This window comes from Zingiber officinale, chromosome 8A (genome assembly GCF_018446385.1).
Source record: "Zingiber officinale cultivar Zhangliang chromosome 8A, Zo_v1.1, whole genome shotgun sequence".
NCBI lineage: Eukaryota > Viridiplantae > Streptophyta > Magnoliopsida > Zingiberales > Zingiberaceae > Zingiber > Zingiber officinale.
The window spans coordinates 110,244,322-110,261,478 of NC_056000.1; the positions used below are offsets into that span (position 1 = coordinate 110,244,322).

The following is a 17,157-nucleotide window of genomic DNA, read 5'->3' on the forward strand; positions in this document are numbered from 1 at the left end:
GGCGAGAACACATAAGCTGGCGGTGAAGTTATGGACTGGTGACCGGATTTTTAATATGGATCTTGTATTCGGATTGAATTTTATATCCTTTATCTTTATATCCATTAAATATCTAATATCGGTCTTATACATACTCATTAAAACATCTATATCCATTCAATTATCATAATACATGTTAAAAAAAACAGTGTATTAAAAAAAATATATAATTAAAAAATAAATTAAATATCTATATAATATACTTTTAACACTAACAAACAAAATATAATTAGTAAATTTTAAAAAACTACTTTTTCTAAATATATATTATTTAATTAAATATTATAGACGAATATCAATAATTCTCTCCAATCCTTTACTATTTATGATTTGAATAGTAATATATATGGTCTCCACAATAATAATACTAAATATTTCTTCTATATTATCAATCAAATATTTTATTCCTTAAATATCTTAAATTTTATAATAAATATTTTATTCCTTAAATATCTATATAGTCTACTTTTAACACTAATAAACAAAATATAGTTAGTATATTTTAAAAAACTACTTTTTTTAATATATATTATTTAATTAAATATTCTAGACGAATATTAATAATTCTTCTCAATCTTTTACTATTTATGGTCCGAATAGTATATATGGTCTCCACAATAATAATACTAAATATTTCTTCTAAATATTTATAATCACACATATACATATTAATCAAATATTTTATTCCTTAAATATTCTAAATTTTATAATAAATACCTTATAAATCAAATATTTTATGAATTTATTTATTAAATATTCCAAATTTAAATATTAAATATACTTTTTTTTAAAAATTTTTTATTTAAAGAGAAATCACGACCATATCTCTATCCCCTTTTAACGGGATACTTGAGATTTAGAAAAATATCCCCTTCCGTTCCCGAAACAACTTACCTTTTTCTATCCGTTCACTGCCTTCGCCTTCTTTTGTTCTTTTTATTATTGCTCTCGATTATTCCCACCGCCTTCTCAACTCCCAATTACAAGTGGCAGACTGGCAAGCGCAAGCGAGGAGTGAGGAGCTCCAAACCAAACACCAAGCGTCCAAGCCCTACCGGGTTCTCTCGCCAGAGCTCCGATCCGTTCGCCGCTCCTCCATCCCCTCCCCCCAGGAGGCGATACGGACGATGAGCTGAGCCATGGGCTGCTTCCTCACCAAAGAAGCTGCCTCCCCGCTCACCCCCTCCGCCCTCGGTAGACGCCGCCGTCGCGATAAGGAGATTCCTGCAGCGCCAGTTGCCTCTGGAGGCAACTCCCAGGCCACCCTGTCCAGGATCGACACCGACAACACCGCCGCCGAGGCCGATGACCACGACCGCAAGGAAGACGCGGAGCGACCGGATGGACAACGACTGACACGGCGCAGACGCAAGAAGCTTGATCCCAGGTTGAGTAACCTCCCTGGGCATGCACAGGACGAGCAAGTGGTCGCCGGGTGGCCCTCCTGGTTGTCGAATGTTGCTGGGGAGGCCATTAAGGGGTGGACGCCCCGCCGCGCTGACACCTTCGAGAAAATTGACAAGGCAAGCTTCCATTTGTTTACGTCCTTAGTATCTTGATTCTTTAATTTGACTGCTGAAAGCGGTGTTTTATTTATTTATTTATTTATTTATTATGGTATAGATTGGACAAGGAACATACAGCAATGTCTACAAGGCCAGGGACTTACTGACGGGAAAAGTCGTGGCTTTGAAGAAGGTTAGGTTTGATAACATGGAGCCAGAGAGTGTGAAATTTATGGCGAGAGAGATCCTTATCTTAAGGCGGCTGGATCATCCTAATGTAGTGAGACTGGAAGGATTGGTGACATCCAGGATGTCTTGTAGTTTATATTTAGTGTTCGAATATATGGAGCACGATCTTGCTGGACTTGCTGCGAGTCCTACCATCAAGTTCACTGAGCCCCAGGTTAGATTATCAGCATGACATGCCTTGCTCGAGATATCTATCTGACATTGTTTGTGCGCAGGTGAAATGTTATATGCGGCAGTTATTGTCAGGTTTAGAACATTGTCACAGTAATGGTGTGCTGCACCGAGACATTAAAGGTTCTAATCTCCTTATAGATAATGATGGGTTATTGAAGATTGCTGACTTTGGCTTGGCTACGTTATATGATCCAAACCATAAGCATCCCATGACCAGCAGGGTGGTAACTCTTTGGTATCGTGCACCAGAGCTTCTCTTGGGAGCTACTGACTACAATGTGGGTATAGACTTGTGGAGTGCTGGCTGCATTTTGGCGGAGTTGTTAGCTGGAAAACCTATTATGCCTGGAAGAACTGAGGTACCATGTTGATTCATGATGAGAAGTGTTAACTATTACTCCTTTTTTTTATGCTATGTAGCTACCTTTCTCTGTAGCATTATTGATACTGAAGGATGACTATAAAATGCATGCATGTTACCCAGGAATTTTAGGGTATCTATACCCACACAACATCCTTGTATTGTCCAGGCTCTGTCATGCTAAAGAACACATAGATTGGCATGTGTCTATGCTTTTCGATGCTCTATGGTGAACATGTAAATGGAAAAATAAATGAAAGAGTGTGCCACTGGTTTACAATGTTAAAGTAGGCTTAACACAATCTCTGAACCATAACATCATTTTAGCATCAGATGTATGCCAGGGATAAACTTGTCTGTCGCCCATAATTTTTTCACAGAGAATGTCAGACATGAGAATTAAAAAAGGAAATAGGTTTTGGTTTGTAAAATCAGTTTTACTGTTCCTATTGAAATCCTAATCCACATAATCAACCTATTCTCCTAAAACTGTACAAATGATTGTACTTGACCATAAGATGTTTATCAATTATTCTGATCTGTAGAGAACTCTACTGTCTCTCTCTTGTTTCTGGGTATCATGTTTGTAAATCAATCAAATAATTGGTTAGTCTACTGTTTGTTACATGCTGGACACAACCAGACATCATACCATACTGCAGGTTATCACAGCCTAATACACTACTCATGTAGTACAGCTGATATGCCGGTAACATATGGTTAAATGTTTCTGTTGGGTCTTACAGGTGTCTATTTTCACTAATTCTGTGGTCTTTATGGCTTTTTACCTTCATCAGGTTGAGCAGCTGCATAAGATTTTTAAGCTTTGCGGTTCCCCTTCAGAGGAGTATTGGAAGAAGTCAAAGTTGCCACATGCTACTATTTTTAAACCCCAACAACCATACAAACGTTGCATAAAGGATACATTTAAAGATTTTCCACCATCATCATTGCCATTAGTTGAAAATCTTCTTTCCATTGATCCAGCCGAGCGCTTAACAGCCACTGATGCTCTAAATAGCGAAGTAAGTTTCATGTAACATGAACCCTTTTGTTTTTGGTTGATGATTTAGTTGTTTTCCTCCGGTCACAAGCATTTCACATACATCAATAATGTTGTTCGTTCATTAGAAAAAGCTCACCCATTAAGTACCTTCTCATGCCATAGTATGAATTAGATGTTTTTGTGGAAAACTTTACAAAAGGAGCTATCCTTGTCTATTTGATATCTTTATTGCTATAAATATGTCATTAGGATTTTTTCATGAACGTTGTCTTGACTTCTCAAAGTAAAATTAGTGAAGCTTACTAGTTTTCTTCGTGATATCTCTTGTTTACATGCATTTTTAATCTTTAGCCTATTTTCAACTAGAGAACTGCAACTTGTAAGGTAGAATGAGGCAATTACTTGTAGGAAACGACACTTTTGTTTGATTTTAGTTGCAACCTAGGTATGATCAATATTTATGCTCTAGCTTGAGGAGTCTTACAAATTATATAAATACAAAATATAGGGATATGATTTACCTTGATTCTAGGGATATAATTTATTTTGATCATAGGGATTTGATTAAGTCTAGATACTCTCTATATATGTATGAGATTGATGAATAAAATTAATAACATATTTTTTATTTGCCTCCGCGGGTGTAGCCGAGTTGGTACTTGGGCAGAGCTTGCCAACAGAGGCATGGTTCGATTCCCTATAAGTGCAAATATTGCTTCGAGTTATCTCATGCCCCTGTCTAGGAAGGCCGCTCGGCTAAGGCTAAATAAGTCCTCGTGATGCACCCCTTCCAAAGTGTGTGGGGTCGCCCTGGAGAGGCCGCTAAGGTGACGGCTTCACCTTTTTGCCAACAAAGATTGATCAATAAAATTAATAACATATTTTTTAATTGTTCTAATTTTTTTTAACTGTAATAATTCCGTTGAATTATTTTTCTATATCTATTTACGTGTTCATTTTCAATTTCATGAGCTAACTTTGTCGGAGTTATTAAATATCATTGTGATCCTGACAACTACAAGAATAGTTGGCTATGATCATCCAGATGATGTTTATTAGAAATAGTTGTTACCATATTGTTTGACACATTAAGCTAGTGGTGAAGCACTTGGTGGCAAATGACTGAAATTTATAGAGCAGTAGATGAGAATTTGGAAGCAGTATATTTATACAAGGACCAATAAGGACACAATCTCACAGAAGTGGTATTTATAAGGAAAAGCCGATCTCACATATGCTAATATACATATTCATACAGTCATTTAAATTAAAAAAGCAACATGCCATATTGGAATCACTATGAACTTGCAGATAGTTTTTTTTAAATCGTAATACCATGCTTCACTTTGTTCTAAATATGCATAGAAAGAGGGACAATACTTGATGAAATACTTGAAACGATCTGGAAAGCAAATCTGAACTCTGTAGAACAACACAGTTTTCAAGTTTGATCTCTTTTCAATTCCAGGTTTTGTTGCAAAAACCTGTCCTACCTGTGCAGTCTGAGATTTAGAGATAAATTTAAATTTCCTTCAAAACTTTGAGTTTTAAATTTTGGCAACTTTATTGAATTTTAATAGTTGTTTTAAATGGTTAAAGTTGTTCAGATTTTTAGAGAAGTCTATTTGAGGAGGTTTTTCTTTGGGATAAGTTAGGTAATTGTTTTACAAAAAAAAATGATCTTATAGTTGCTTTATAAAAAGGTTTGGATCTTATGTAATTGATCATCTTTTAGTTCAATAATAATTTTTTACCAGTGAGTTAAGTGAGTTAAGAAGTTGATCTTTCTTGTGGTAGGATTTTTCATGTTTCATCACTTTGTATCAAAGCACAGTGTTGGTGTGAGTATTGCCTTCAGTTTGTTCAGTTCTTGTAAGCTCAAACCATTCAGTGGAATGATTTAGAAGGGTTCCATATAGTTCTAGTTCTATTTGTTTACATGACCTCCCTTCTTCTTCTTGCAAGCTGACTTCCACCATCACATTTCTTCCATTGAGATGACTTGGTCTTCCACCTCCGCTATCTATGCGCTTGACAACTTCTGCAACAGTTGTGGTTGTGATCGTTGCTTGCACCATTGTTGTCCTTGCCCTCGCATTCACCATTGCCTCCTCATCCCCATTGTCTACCTCTTATCTGCAACAACAGGGAAACAACAAACCGCCCACAACCTCATCTGAGAACCAAACATCTGAACTTGTGACTACTTTCGTGTCTATTGTCTTTGCCTGACACATTCACAAACTCACTGTTTCTCGCCTCATTTCTGGCAACCACAGCAAACAAACTTACTGATGGAAATCAGTGAGCCTCCGGAACGATTCCGGTGATTTACATTATCTATTCCCAATCAAATCAAGCTATAGCGGAAGCAATTATATAAGTTCATAAATGAATATTGAACACTTGTATATAAATCAATGTAGAATTTAAATAAAAAAATTTATTCCATAAAACTAACCTCTTGTAGTTTTCCTCCATTTTGTGTATCCGGGATGAGTAGAAACCATAGCATTTCGGTACGACACTTCTATTGACGGCAGTGTGTGGGCACTTCAAAGTACAAACTTAGAAATACAATTCTATTCTCTAAGTTGTTTTCAACATTTGAAAACCTAGAGTTTTATCTTTTTGAGGCAAGATGGGATCCTTATTTATACTCTAATTTCTCAAATCATTGATGGATTAATTGATTGATCAAATCCCATAAAAAATGGTAATTTTAAATCCCAAAACTTATCTTTTAGTTGTCAAATAATATCTAATATTATTCCCAATATATTAAATATATTATTGACATCCTTTTTGGATGTTTCTTTAATTATCCACAATATATAATTTTCTTATAATTATATATTAAATTTAATTAATATCTCATATTATATTTATTTCCAAGCCCTTGAAGTTATGGAAACGATTTTCAATCTTCACATATGATTTCTAAAGTATATTTTTTAGCCCGTCTTTTATTTGGAAGGCGTACTAGGGACGATGTACCCTTAATAAAAGCCTCCAATAAATTCGATAAATAATTAAATTCTTTAATTATATTTTCCAATTTATTAATTACATTATTACTCCACTAAAAATATGGAATTGCACTTTTCTTTATTATAGAATATTTTACTCTATGAAAAGAGTAGTCCCTTGATATAATCATTACATACTAGATTAACCCTCCATAGACATATCTTAATTGAAGTCATGAATTTTCCATTTACCTCTCCAATTACTTCTTATCCTCATTTACCATTAATTGACTAGTGAGTGGTTCAATTTATATTCCAATTATAAATTAGTTGGGTCCAACATTCAGTTCTAGAATTAATAAATGTGAGAATCATCTTTCTACTTCCTGCGGGAAGGAATGGATTCCATGTCTGTGAATTCATATTCTCAGCCATTCATTTCAAATGCAAGTGTTGAGTATGCGCAATTGCAAGCTTTAAACAAACAAATTAAGAATTACATTGAAACGAACTCGAGTCTATAATCACTTCAGGATTAAGATTTGTCCATATATGATCATCTTTATGATTTAATTTTAAATTTCATAGAAATAACGGAATTTATTTTGAATTGTCTAATTAAATTGGTCCTAGTCCTACATAATCTCATTATATGTAAATGCCCCCTTTTAGATATCTCCACATCGACTGTCCGGATAAGATGTCACATTCATAATGTTCATGGGCCACATCAGTTATGCTTTAATTAAAGATTCCATACTTTAATTAATTTAATCACGGACTTCATTTAAGTTTATTATCCATAATGTTAATCCTCTTGTATGTATAGCAAATATATATACTAAAAACATGGTTACATCCAATAAACTAGGAATTTTACTATGATATTCAAGACAAGAAATTTCATGCAAACATGTTCAATAATAAACGTCACTTTTGTTAATTATAAAAACATAGTACGATTACAATGCTTTAAGGGCACTATCCCCAACACTTGCACCTCCAGGCTGTGTGCTGTGCACACCTTCATAGCTGCCAGTGAACTCATCTATGTGCTGCATCAATTTGTGACATTGCGAACCCTTCCTGCTATCTGCATGCCATCTCTGCCCTCTCACATTGCTTGAGCGGACTCCTCCACACTTGCTTGCTCGCTTGATCTTGATCTCACCTTGACCCAACTCCACCCAACTGCTTCACCATCCGCTGCCTTCTCCAACACTACAGAAGATTTCTGATTGTTCATGAGCATCTTGTTCATCAGGGGAAAATTGGATTCAATCTGTGATCCAGTTTGATTTAGCCAAAAAAAAAAGAGACAAGAATCAGTGATTAAACGAAAGGAAAATGAAATAAGGAGAGCATAGTTATTTAACTCCTAATTTATGTAAATATAAGTTAAAATTTCAAATTAGAAAGTGTGCTAAACTATTGAGTGACATTTGAGTCTCCATCTTTATCTTTTAATTTTGTTTGTCAAAGGAGAGTTACACAGCAGGACAGGGTCAACCTAAATAACATTAGGCTGAGTTCTGTCATCAGAAAGACCTCGAGATTCACCTGTAATTTCCACATTTGGATGCTTGGCAGGAAGAAAAAGATACACCGTCAAAAAGCACACCTTGCTACATTCACCTTCATGAAACTGGTCTATGTCCCCAGTGAGAATACCCTTTTTGTTCCCTTTTGAAGCTCAAGTGGAAAAAGCCAAAGCGATTGCCTTGTCGAAATGAAAGTTGGTTAGGGCCTCTGACAAAGATTATTCCTTCTCTAGATTAGAACAATATTTTTTGACTCATTGGAAGGGATGACAAAAAAGAAATAGAAACAAAAGCAAAGATCCATTCATTAATTTCTCGCATATTAGAGAGGCTGCCCAAGAAAGGACAAGAAAGAAATAGCGAATTTTGTAAGGCAATCATTACTTATGCTTGAAATGATGACCAAAGGAACTGTTAACACTTGCTTTGATGTCAAGTTATGATTGGTTGGGGAATGGCATAATCCGAGATATAGAGATAAACATAGAATTCCCTTAAAATTTTGATTTTTAATTCCTGTAATTTTTTTAATTTAAATTAGTTGTTTTAAATTTTTAAAGTTGTTTATATTTTTAGAAAAGTTTGGTAGAGTTTTTCTTGGAATAAGTTAGGTTGATATTTTGCAAAAAAAAAAAAATGGTCTTATGTAATTGATCATATTTCAGTTTTTTAATATTTTTCCTATTCGATGAGTCAACAATTTAAGCTTTTCCGTGATAAGATTTTTTGTGCTGCATCACCCACTCAATGCCTCCAAAAAAACATACTGAACTAACTCAATTAGTATGCTTTTCAAGTTTTCTATTTATTTCTCAGGTTTTGCATTTTTGTAAATTCATATATATATCAAATATATATCATAATACAAAAATGATATGGTACTGATACCCAAAAAAAAACCAAAGAAAACCCAAAATCTGGACCAAACTGAAAAAAATCCATTCGGCCTTTTTCCGATAAAGTTAGATTAGTTCTCAGGTTCCGGTCCTTTTTAAATCCAAATCAGTTTTGGGTTGGTAACACAAACTGATGTCAACCCTATTTAAAGTGTTTTTGTACATATTATGAGTAGTTATTTTTGGGGGAATATGCTGAAATCCTTACCTGCCTGAATATTGTAGTTCTTCAATACTCCACCATATGCGTGTGAACCATCAAGCCTGCCAAAATATCCACCAAGCAAGGAGATGGATGCTAAACTGAGGGATGAAGAAGCAAGGAGGTATTATCATTATGTTCTGTTGATTTCTTTAGTCCCATTGAATCATAGAAAAGAAGAGCAGGCACTAATCTGCTTTCCAAAAGCTTCTTGTGTTCTTATTCATTAAACGACTAAAATGTAACTTCAAGGAGATTCTCTGTACACCCTCACCCACAACTTGAATATTTACTGCCTCTAAACTGTTAGGAATAGCTTGTAATATATGAATGCTGAAGATATAAATGGGCTGTCAATGACTTGGTGGAAGCATTATATTATTGCATACTTAATCTTTGTAGCCAATTTTGTTAATTTTGTGCAGGTTGAAAGCTGCTGGTGGAAAAGCCAATGTTAATGGAGTAAAGAAGACACGCACGCGGAATCGAGCTATGAGAGCAATTCCTGCCCCTGAGGCTAATGCTGAACTCCAAGTCAACATGGATGTGAGTGAGACAAACTGTTAACCCTCTACTACATCTTATTACAGAAAGTAAATGAAAATTGATCTGCACTAAGCATGTCAGATTACTATCTTTAACTTAAATCATCTCTCCGGTCCAACGATATCACATTCCATAGCTAGCAATTCTTTTACCTAGGCAGAAAGTATAACACGAAGTCATGTTTATTCCAACTATATAAGGCTGTTTACATAGATTGTATCCTTCCATTGAACATTTAAACTCTACGTGGCTATATCACTAATTTATTCATCAACTAGAATTTGCTGATTTTCATTTATTCATCACATCAGCAACTGTAATTGATTCAACTTATCTACTATAAAATCTATTATTTTCCATTGTACATGTAAATATAATTAATCTATTTTATTTTATTTTATTTTTTTATCATTTTCAAAGCTTCATGTAGTTGCCCTTGGATTATAATTTTTTTCCTGATAGTATCACTGATCTAACAAAACATTCTTTTCTTTGTTGCTTATTTTTCATCTTGTTATATATATATTGCTTTTCTTTGAGCCTCAAAGGACTCAAAAGCTTCTTTCAATTTCAATAATTCATTCATTTCAAAGGAAATTTACTTTATCCCCAAAGGTTACCAAAATCCACTTCCTCACATATAGTTAAAAAAAAACTTCAATAAATCAAGGTATTTAAAATTCTCATAGAAATGTCTTATCCATTCATTTTAATTATTCCCTATGCATTTTCATATTAATGAAATTGTAGTTTATGAGTTCAATTTAGTTTCAATTAACCTAAACCTTTAGATTTTGAAGTTTGCAATTACCAAGATAAAGATGGAGTCCATAAATGGTTGTTGTTCTTGTATCTGCAAGCAAGACAGGATCTAACTAGCATCTGCTTCTAGTAGTATATCATTTTCGCTGAACATGAGGTTAACTTAATCAGTTATGGTATTGTTTTATGCTGAACATGAGTATTAGGACATGCCAAAATATTTTATAGTAATTAGAGGGTGATATACAACATTTGTATAGATTCAGTTAGTTCAGATGGAAGGTGAATATTTTGCTCCTAGGTTTTAAATACCTGAGATGAACCATTCTGTGGAGAGTTGACGCCACTATTTCAAAAACTCATCACAAGCAGATGATAATTTGGAGGAAGTTAACAGTTGAATAATTAGAGAGGTGGGAGATGAAGTTCCGACAGGAATGTTGGATTAGTGAAATCCTAGGCTTAGGCTTAGATGAAGAGATACAAGAACCAAGAGTCTCAAGCGGTGTTTCCTTGTTGTTCCTCCTCTCTTCTTCGTTGTTCTCTTCTTCCTTCTTGCTTCTCTCTTCCTTCTATTCTTCTTCCACTTCCTTCTAACAGTTGCCTACTGGCAACTGCCACTGTCTCATAACAAACACTCGTTACGCTAGTTTGTTATTCTACCAAGCTACTGAAATTGGCATCAATATTTAAATCATTTACCGATCGATCTGGATTCTGGTTAATCCTTTTTTCTTAGTGCGTGATTAGTGTGGCATCAAATAGATGCTTGTTGGTACTATTGATATACAATATGAGAATGATACATCAGCATACAATAGTAACTAAAAAATATTATTACTGAACCTTAATACAAAATTTTAGAAATGCAACCTTTAAATCACCCTGAAGTTTATTCTGCCTTGTTATTTTTTCTTCTTGATCTTACCCATATATGTAAACTATACTATTCTTAATTACTCTCTCTCTCTATGATAACTAAGGTTAATCGATGTTGATCGTGCTAGAGAAGTATCTAATTGAGTTTCTATCATTAGAGTTGAATATGGACCAATTTTTAATGCCCTGACAACTAAAAAGCACCCATCTATAAATTTTTCTTTAAAGTAACCAACGAGCAAGTTAAGTGATTCTGCAGAATAATATATCTAGGATATTTTCACAAAATTTTGGTGGCAATTCACATGACAAACGTAGTGCATCTTTGTTATTGTTGTTGTTTTTTAACTATTTCCTAGAAGCAGACTTGTTCCCTGTTCTAACTTCTCTTCGGCACAAGGCCATTAAGATTTTGTGAAAAAAACTAAATGCTTTAAGAGTTGGTAAATTATAATTGGAGGAAACTCAAAGTGTTAAATGAGGTCGTGTTTCAAATACAGTGTTTGAAAAAATGCCTTAGGCGGCCGCCTAGGCGTTGTGCGGCGGTAGGCCGTGCCGAAAACCAGCCAGGCGGATGACCTAGGCGGCTGGGTCTCCAAGGCGGTCCTCGGCGGGCTTCGGCAACCATCGCGGGCTTCGTCAGGCTCGGCGGGCCTAGGTATTTTAAGCATATTTTAGGTTTTTTAATACTAAATCGGATTTGCCGAGGCGCTTCGTCTTTTTTCAGCGCCGACTCTTCGTCCTCTCTCATTGCGGCTTGCTTCCGGTAAGTTTTTATTTTTTGTTTATGTGAATTTATTTTTTTGTTTCTCATGATTCGTCGTCGCGACAACTCTCCGACAATGTCGGACGAGTTGCATGGCTTCAGATGCAGTCGGAAGTGTCGTCGGACGCGTCCGACGAAGTCCGGTGTTGCTTCCAGCAACGCCGGTAGCGTTGCGATGCTTCCGACCGCGTCGAAAGCTTTTCGCGACACTATCGGCGTCGTTGGAAGCAACGCCGGACTTTGTCTGACGCATCGGATTCGTCAGGCGGCTCCGAAGGTCTCCCGTGAGGCGCCGGTGGTGTCCGTGACGGCGCGTTTTTTTTTTATGTTTTGTAATTTTTTTTTAGATTTAAATTATTTAATAAATTAAAACAATTCTTAACTGGGATAATTTCAATAATAGGGTTCATAAAGCCTAATTAAATTATGATCCCAATTAAATATATTTAAAATTTATTTTTTATAATAAATATTATTAATTTATATAAAACAAATTTAAATATATAAAATTCTAATAAATATAATTAATTTATATAAATCTGATTATATATATAAATAATATATTTAATTTTTTAATAAATATTATTAAATATTAATTTATATAACAGATTTAAAAAATTATATTTAATAAATTCTAATAAATATTATCATTTATCAGATTTAAAAATATAAAAAAATATTTAAAATTTAAAAAATTATAATACATATTTTTAATTTATATAAATCATATTTATAAATTTTATATATTATTAATTTATATTAATCAGATTTATAAATATTAAAATTATATTAAAATTAGTTTTAAAAATATAAAAATTAAATTAAAAATTTATAAATAAAAAATTTTAAAAATATAAAAAATATAAAAAATATATTTAAAATTTAATTTTTTAAAACAAATATCTAATAAATTTTATTAATTAGATTAAGATATATAAAAAAATATTCTCAGACTTGTTAATGTTATATTTCATTATTTTGTATCGTAAGGTATAATTAAATTTTATTATCATGTTATGTTGTTATATATAATTTTTTCATATTATTTGTTATCATAATGGCAAGCAATCCATTTTCGACAACATCTCTCACTCAACTCGAATCCGGGATTTCTTAGAAGTCAAATGACATCGGATGAGAGTTTAGGATATTGATTGATCCTAAGAACCTCGACAAAATTAAATGCAAGTTATGTGAAAAAACAATGTCAGGGGAGTGTATAGGATAAAGGAGCACATTGGAAATATACCTGGAAATATATCTGGTTGTCGAAAAACATCTCAAGAAGACAAAAATAAGTGCAAACAGACTATTTTAGAAGGGAGGAACAGAAAGAAGAACAAAATAATGGAAGAACAAAGTTGTAGAGCAGAGGTGATTATTTCTCTAGACGAAGAAGAAGGTCTTGAAATTGAAGGGATGGATGGAATTAAAAAACCTCTTTCACTTGGCCCCATGGATAGATATGCATTGACAATTGCTCCAGAAAATGCAGGCTCCAGTGGAAGTAAAGTGCTTTGCCAAAAAAAATATAAATGAGGCTCTTTTCAAATAGAGAACTCAACAAGTTCAATGGGAGATGAGTTTATAAAAATGGAATCTCATTCAATGCTGTTGATAATGATAGCTTCAAGCAACTAATGGAGGCAGTGGGTCAATTTGGGCCAGGATTCAAGCCTTCGACTTTCAACAGTGACTCCCTAAGTTGATATTGAGTCGAAGTTGAAAGAACAAAACAATTACTGAAGAAACATGAAGAAGAATGGGCAAAGAACGGATGCTCGATCATGACAGATGCATGGAGTGATAGAAAAAGAAGCATATTAAATTTGTGTGTTAATTGCAAGGAGGATACTATATTTTTAGAGTCTAAGGAGTCTTCAGACGAGGCGCATACAGTTGAACTTATTTTTGAGTATGTTAACAAGTGTGTTGAATAAGTAGGAGCTCAGAATATTGTTCAGATTGTAATAGACAATGCCACCAACAATATGACTGTAGTTAAATTGATGCGAGAAAAGTGACCTGGGATTTTTTGGAGTTCATGTGCAACTCACACGGTTAATCTCATGCTTGAAAGTATCGACAAAGTTGCACGATATAAAAAGGTTATTGAACAATCCAAGTCTTTTATCATTTTCATCTATGCTCACCATAAGACTTTGTCATTGATGAGAACTTTCATGAAGAAGAGAGACATAGTCCGACCAGGAGTTACCAGATTTGCATCAAATTTCCTCACATTTCAAAGTTTGATTGAAAAAAAAAGCTAGTTTAAGGGCCATGTTTATAAGTGATATGTGGGAAAAATGTAAATGGTCAAAAACAAATAAAGGAAAATTGACTTACTTTATCGTGATGAGCATGAGTTTTTGAAATGGTGTGACACTTTGTTTGAAAATATTTGCTCCTTTGGTAAGAGTTTTTCGATTGGCAGATGGAGATAGAAAATCATCGATGGAGTTTCTATATGGGGAGCTTCTTCAAGCTAAAGAAGATATCAAGGTGGCTCTGAACAACGTGGAATCAAATTATCAACCTATCATAGTCATTATTGAGTCAAAAATGAAGGATAGACTTGATACATTATTGTATATCACTGTTTTTTGTTGAATCCTTATTTTTACTATAAAGATAGTTCTATTGCTCTTTATGAGGAGGTCGCGACGGGGATTTTTGAATGCATGGAAACTTTGCATGCCAATGAGTTGGATCTACAAGATACAATTATTAACAAGGAATTTTCAAAATATAGAGATAAGATTGGTTTATTTGGAAAAACATTGGTAGCAAAAGCATGTGAAAAAAAATGATGATACATTTGATCCATGTGCATGGTGGAGTACATACGGTGCTCACACACCTAACTTGCTAAGGGTGGCATTGAGGATACTTTCATTAACTATAAGTTCATCTAGGTGTGAAAGAAATTGGAGTACATTTGAAGGAGTAAGTTTTAAACTTTCAGTCTTTAATTAAATTAGCTATAATTTTTAACGTCTATACTCTATATTCAGGTACTAACTATAATATTTACTTTTTCTGTTTTTTTGTGGGGAAGATGAAGTTGAACTAGGTTCCGGGCTCACTTGGCAAATGATTGATGAAATAAGTGTAGCAGATGAAAATCTACAACCCTGAAGAAGCTCTAGAGAGAGAATTTCATGGAGATGATTTTAAGAAGAAGAGGAGGATCATAATAATAATATTGAGTTTGTGTCCGATGAAGAACAAGTTATTGAAAATTATGGAGAAGAAGAAGTAGAATAGATATGAGTCTCTGAGATATTATTAGTTGTGTAATTTTGAACTCATTTTGTTAAGACATGATTTATGTTATTCAACAATTATATTTTGCTTAGTGGTTATTAATTCACAATGATGTAATCTTGAATTGGAGTATTGCTACTATTTTCTAATGTTTTCCACCACTAAAGTTGTTTTAGCTTATAGCAAGGTTTTAAAATTCGAGTTGGATATATGTTCTACTGTTTGCTACATGATTATGATAACTTACTGTATTACTTGTATTTACTGAGTCTAGTATATTTCCTTTGCACAAAACTGTTAGTTTTCTTTTATAGGTTTTCATTTTTTGGTATTGGAAAGTATGCATTTATTTCAACATACATAGTTAGATCTTCATTGCTATGAAATTGTTTAAGACAACATTTAGATTTGCACATGACATTGCCCATAGTCCACATAAAACAAGGGATACCGAGGAATCCGCCTGGCGGCGCCTAGGCGCTATGCGCTGGTCTGCCGTCCGACTAACACCTAACGAATTTTAGAACTTTGTTCAAATAGAATCAGTCAGCTTCTGAATGTCTTAGTAGTTTTTTTTTGCTCTCTGACACTTGTGTCTGTATTTAAGTTAAATAGTAGTTATTCTATAGTGGTTGATGACCTTCAGATTATATTGTGTGAAAAACAGCTTACTTTTTTAATGAATCTGTCTGTATACTCTATCATTAGTGCTATTGACATGCCACTTCCTTTGAGAGTTAAAGTTTCGATGTTTGTTTCACCATACTCTATTGATGTTAGCAGAGGTGGCGTATGATTACTCGTTCTAATGCAAAGAGTAAGAGTGAGAAGTTCCCACCACCACACCAGGATGGAGCACTTGGTTATCCTTTAGAGGCATCGCATCACATGGACCCTTCATTCGATCCCCCAGAAGCTTCATTCAGCACAGTATTTCCCTATCAGAAAAGTGAAGTTGCAACATGGTCTGGACCTTTGGTCGACCCAGTAGCTGTAGGTCATCCCAGACGAAAGAAAAAAACTGCAGTGAGTCATATGTCAGGTAACTTAAAACAGCTTTCTGCTGCTGATCCTATCAAGGATACACAAAAAGACTTGGACATCACTCAAATTAGATGAGACGCAGGCCATCTGAGCTGGTAAGTTGTTAATTACTTGAGCATTTTCGAATGTTGGTGCAGTTAAGAACTCCACTTAATTAGTTGCAGACTTAAAGTAGCATCCTTCACCTTATTCGATCTCGCCGATGGCCCTGTTGTCTTTTGTATTGAGAAGAGTCTGTTGGCACTATGTATATTGTTGTTCTTTTCTTTTTTTTTTTTTCTCTTCTATTTTGATTCCCTTATTAGAACCGGACTCTAGCATTAAATATCGAGTTAATTGTCTGGAATCCTGTAATTGTATTTATGTTCTCCTTGCTCTTCTACTCAGGCTGTTTTAGATTAATGTTCAAGTGCTGTTAGCGAATATGTAATAAACCCTATTCAAATGCTGGGATAGCATCTTAGTGTAATATCTTTTATTTGTAATTTTTTTGGAGAATCAAATTGGAAGGAAAACTATATTACATCCATTTGAGGTCTTCAATCCTGTCCATTTAATTAATTTCTGTATATTATGTTTTACAACATGAGTTCTATTTTCATTTGTATTTCCTTTTGACATTCTAATTGCAAATATGGTATTTGATTCAACAATTGTGTAATATAGCCTAAGTGCTGTTCATTTCTTAGTCACTTGGGACTCGAAACAATTGATCAGGATTATTATCTTACCTAGGGCTCTAAATAAATCGGCCGTTGGGCATAAATTTAGTGTTTAGTTTGATAAAGTTTGTTTATATATATATAAAATAAATTTGAATTCTAGTAGATTAATTTCAATCAACTTTATTCATAAATAATTTATAAGTAAATTTATTTGCATGGTTCAAACTATGTTCATTATTTTTAGTTACTTGAGATCGTCCGAAGGGTGAGGAGCCATCTTTCT

At 34.0% G+C, this 17,157-nt stretch overlaps 1 protein-coding gene across 3 annotated transcripts; it reads left to right on the forward strand.

The window, feature by feature from the left end:
• Positions 1-967: 967 nt before the first annotated feature.
• Positions 968-16,694, forward strand: LOC122009946 (probable serine/threonine-protein kinase At1g54610). Of its 3 annotated transcripts, none has more exons than XM_042566270.1 (8): positions 968-1,562; positions 1,663-1,947; positions 2,009-2,326; positions 3,126-3,353; positions 8,966-9,066; positions 9,368-9,488; positions 15,949-16,304; positions 16,368-16,694. In XM_042566270.1, the coding sequence occupies exons 1-7, from the start codon at positions 1,179-1,181 to the stop codon at positions 16,282-16,284; spliced, it is 1,773 nt and encodes a 590-aa protein (XP_042422204.1). In that variant the 5' UTR covers positions 968-1,178; the 3' UTR covers positions 16,285-16,304; positions 16,368-16,694. The 3 variants fall into 3 exon arrangements, with proteins under 3 accessions (XP_042422204.1, XP_042422205.1, XP_042422203.1); XM_042566271.1 differs by having other exon boundaries at positions 16,374-16,694; XM_042566269.1 differs by having other exon boundaries at positions 15,949-16,694.
• The last annotated feature ends 463 nt before the right edge of the window (positions 16,695-17,157 follow it).

What these genes read in the sequence shown, in the direction of transcription:
- LOC122009946 (XM_042566269.1), top strand. Translation starts at nt 1,179, where the DNA reads ATGGGCTGCTTCCTCACCAAAGAAGCTGCCTCCCCGCTCACCCCCTCC. An exon ending in TCAAGTTCACTGAGCCCCAG is followed by an intron (nt 1,948 to 2,008) that starts GTTAGATTATCA and finishes GTTTGTGCGCAG; the next exon opens with GTGAAATGTTATATGCGGCA. An exon ending in TTATGCCTGGAAGAACTGAG is followed by an intron (nt 2,327 to 3,125) that starts GTACCATGTTGA and finishes TACCTTCATCAG; the next exon opens with GTTGAGCAGCTGCATAAGAT.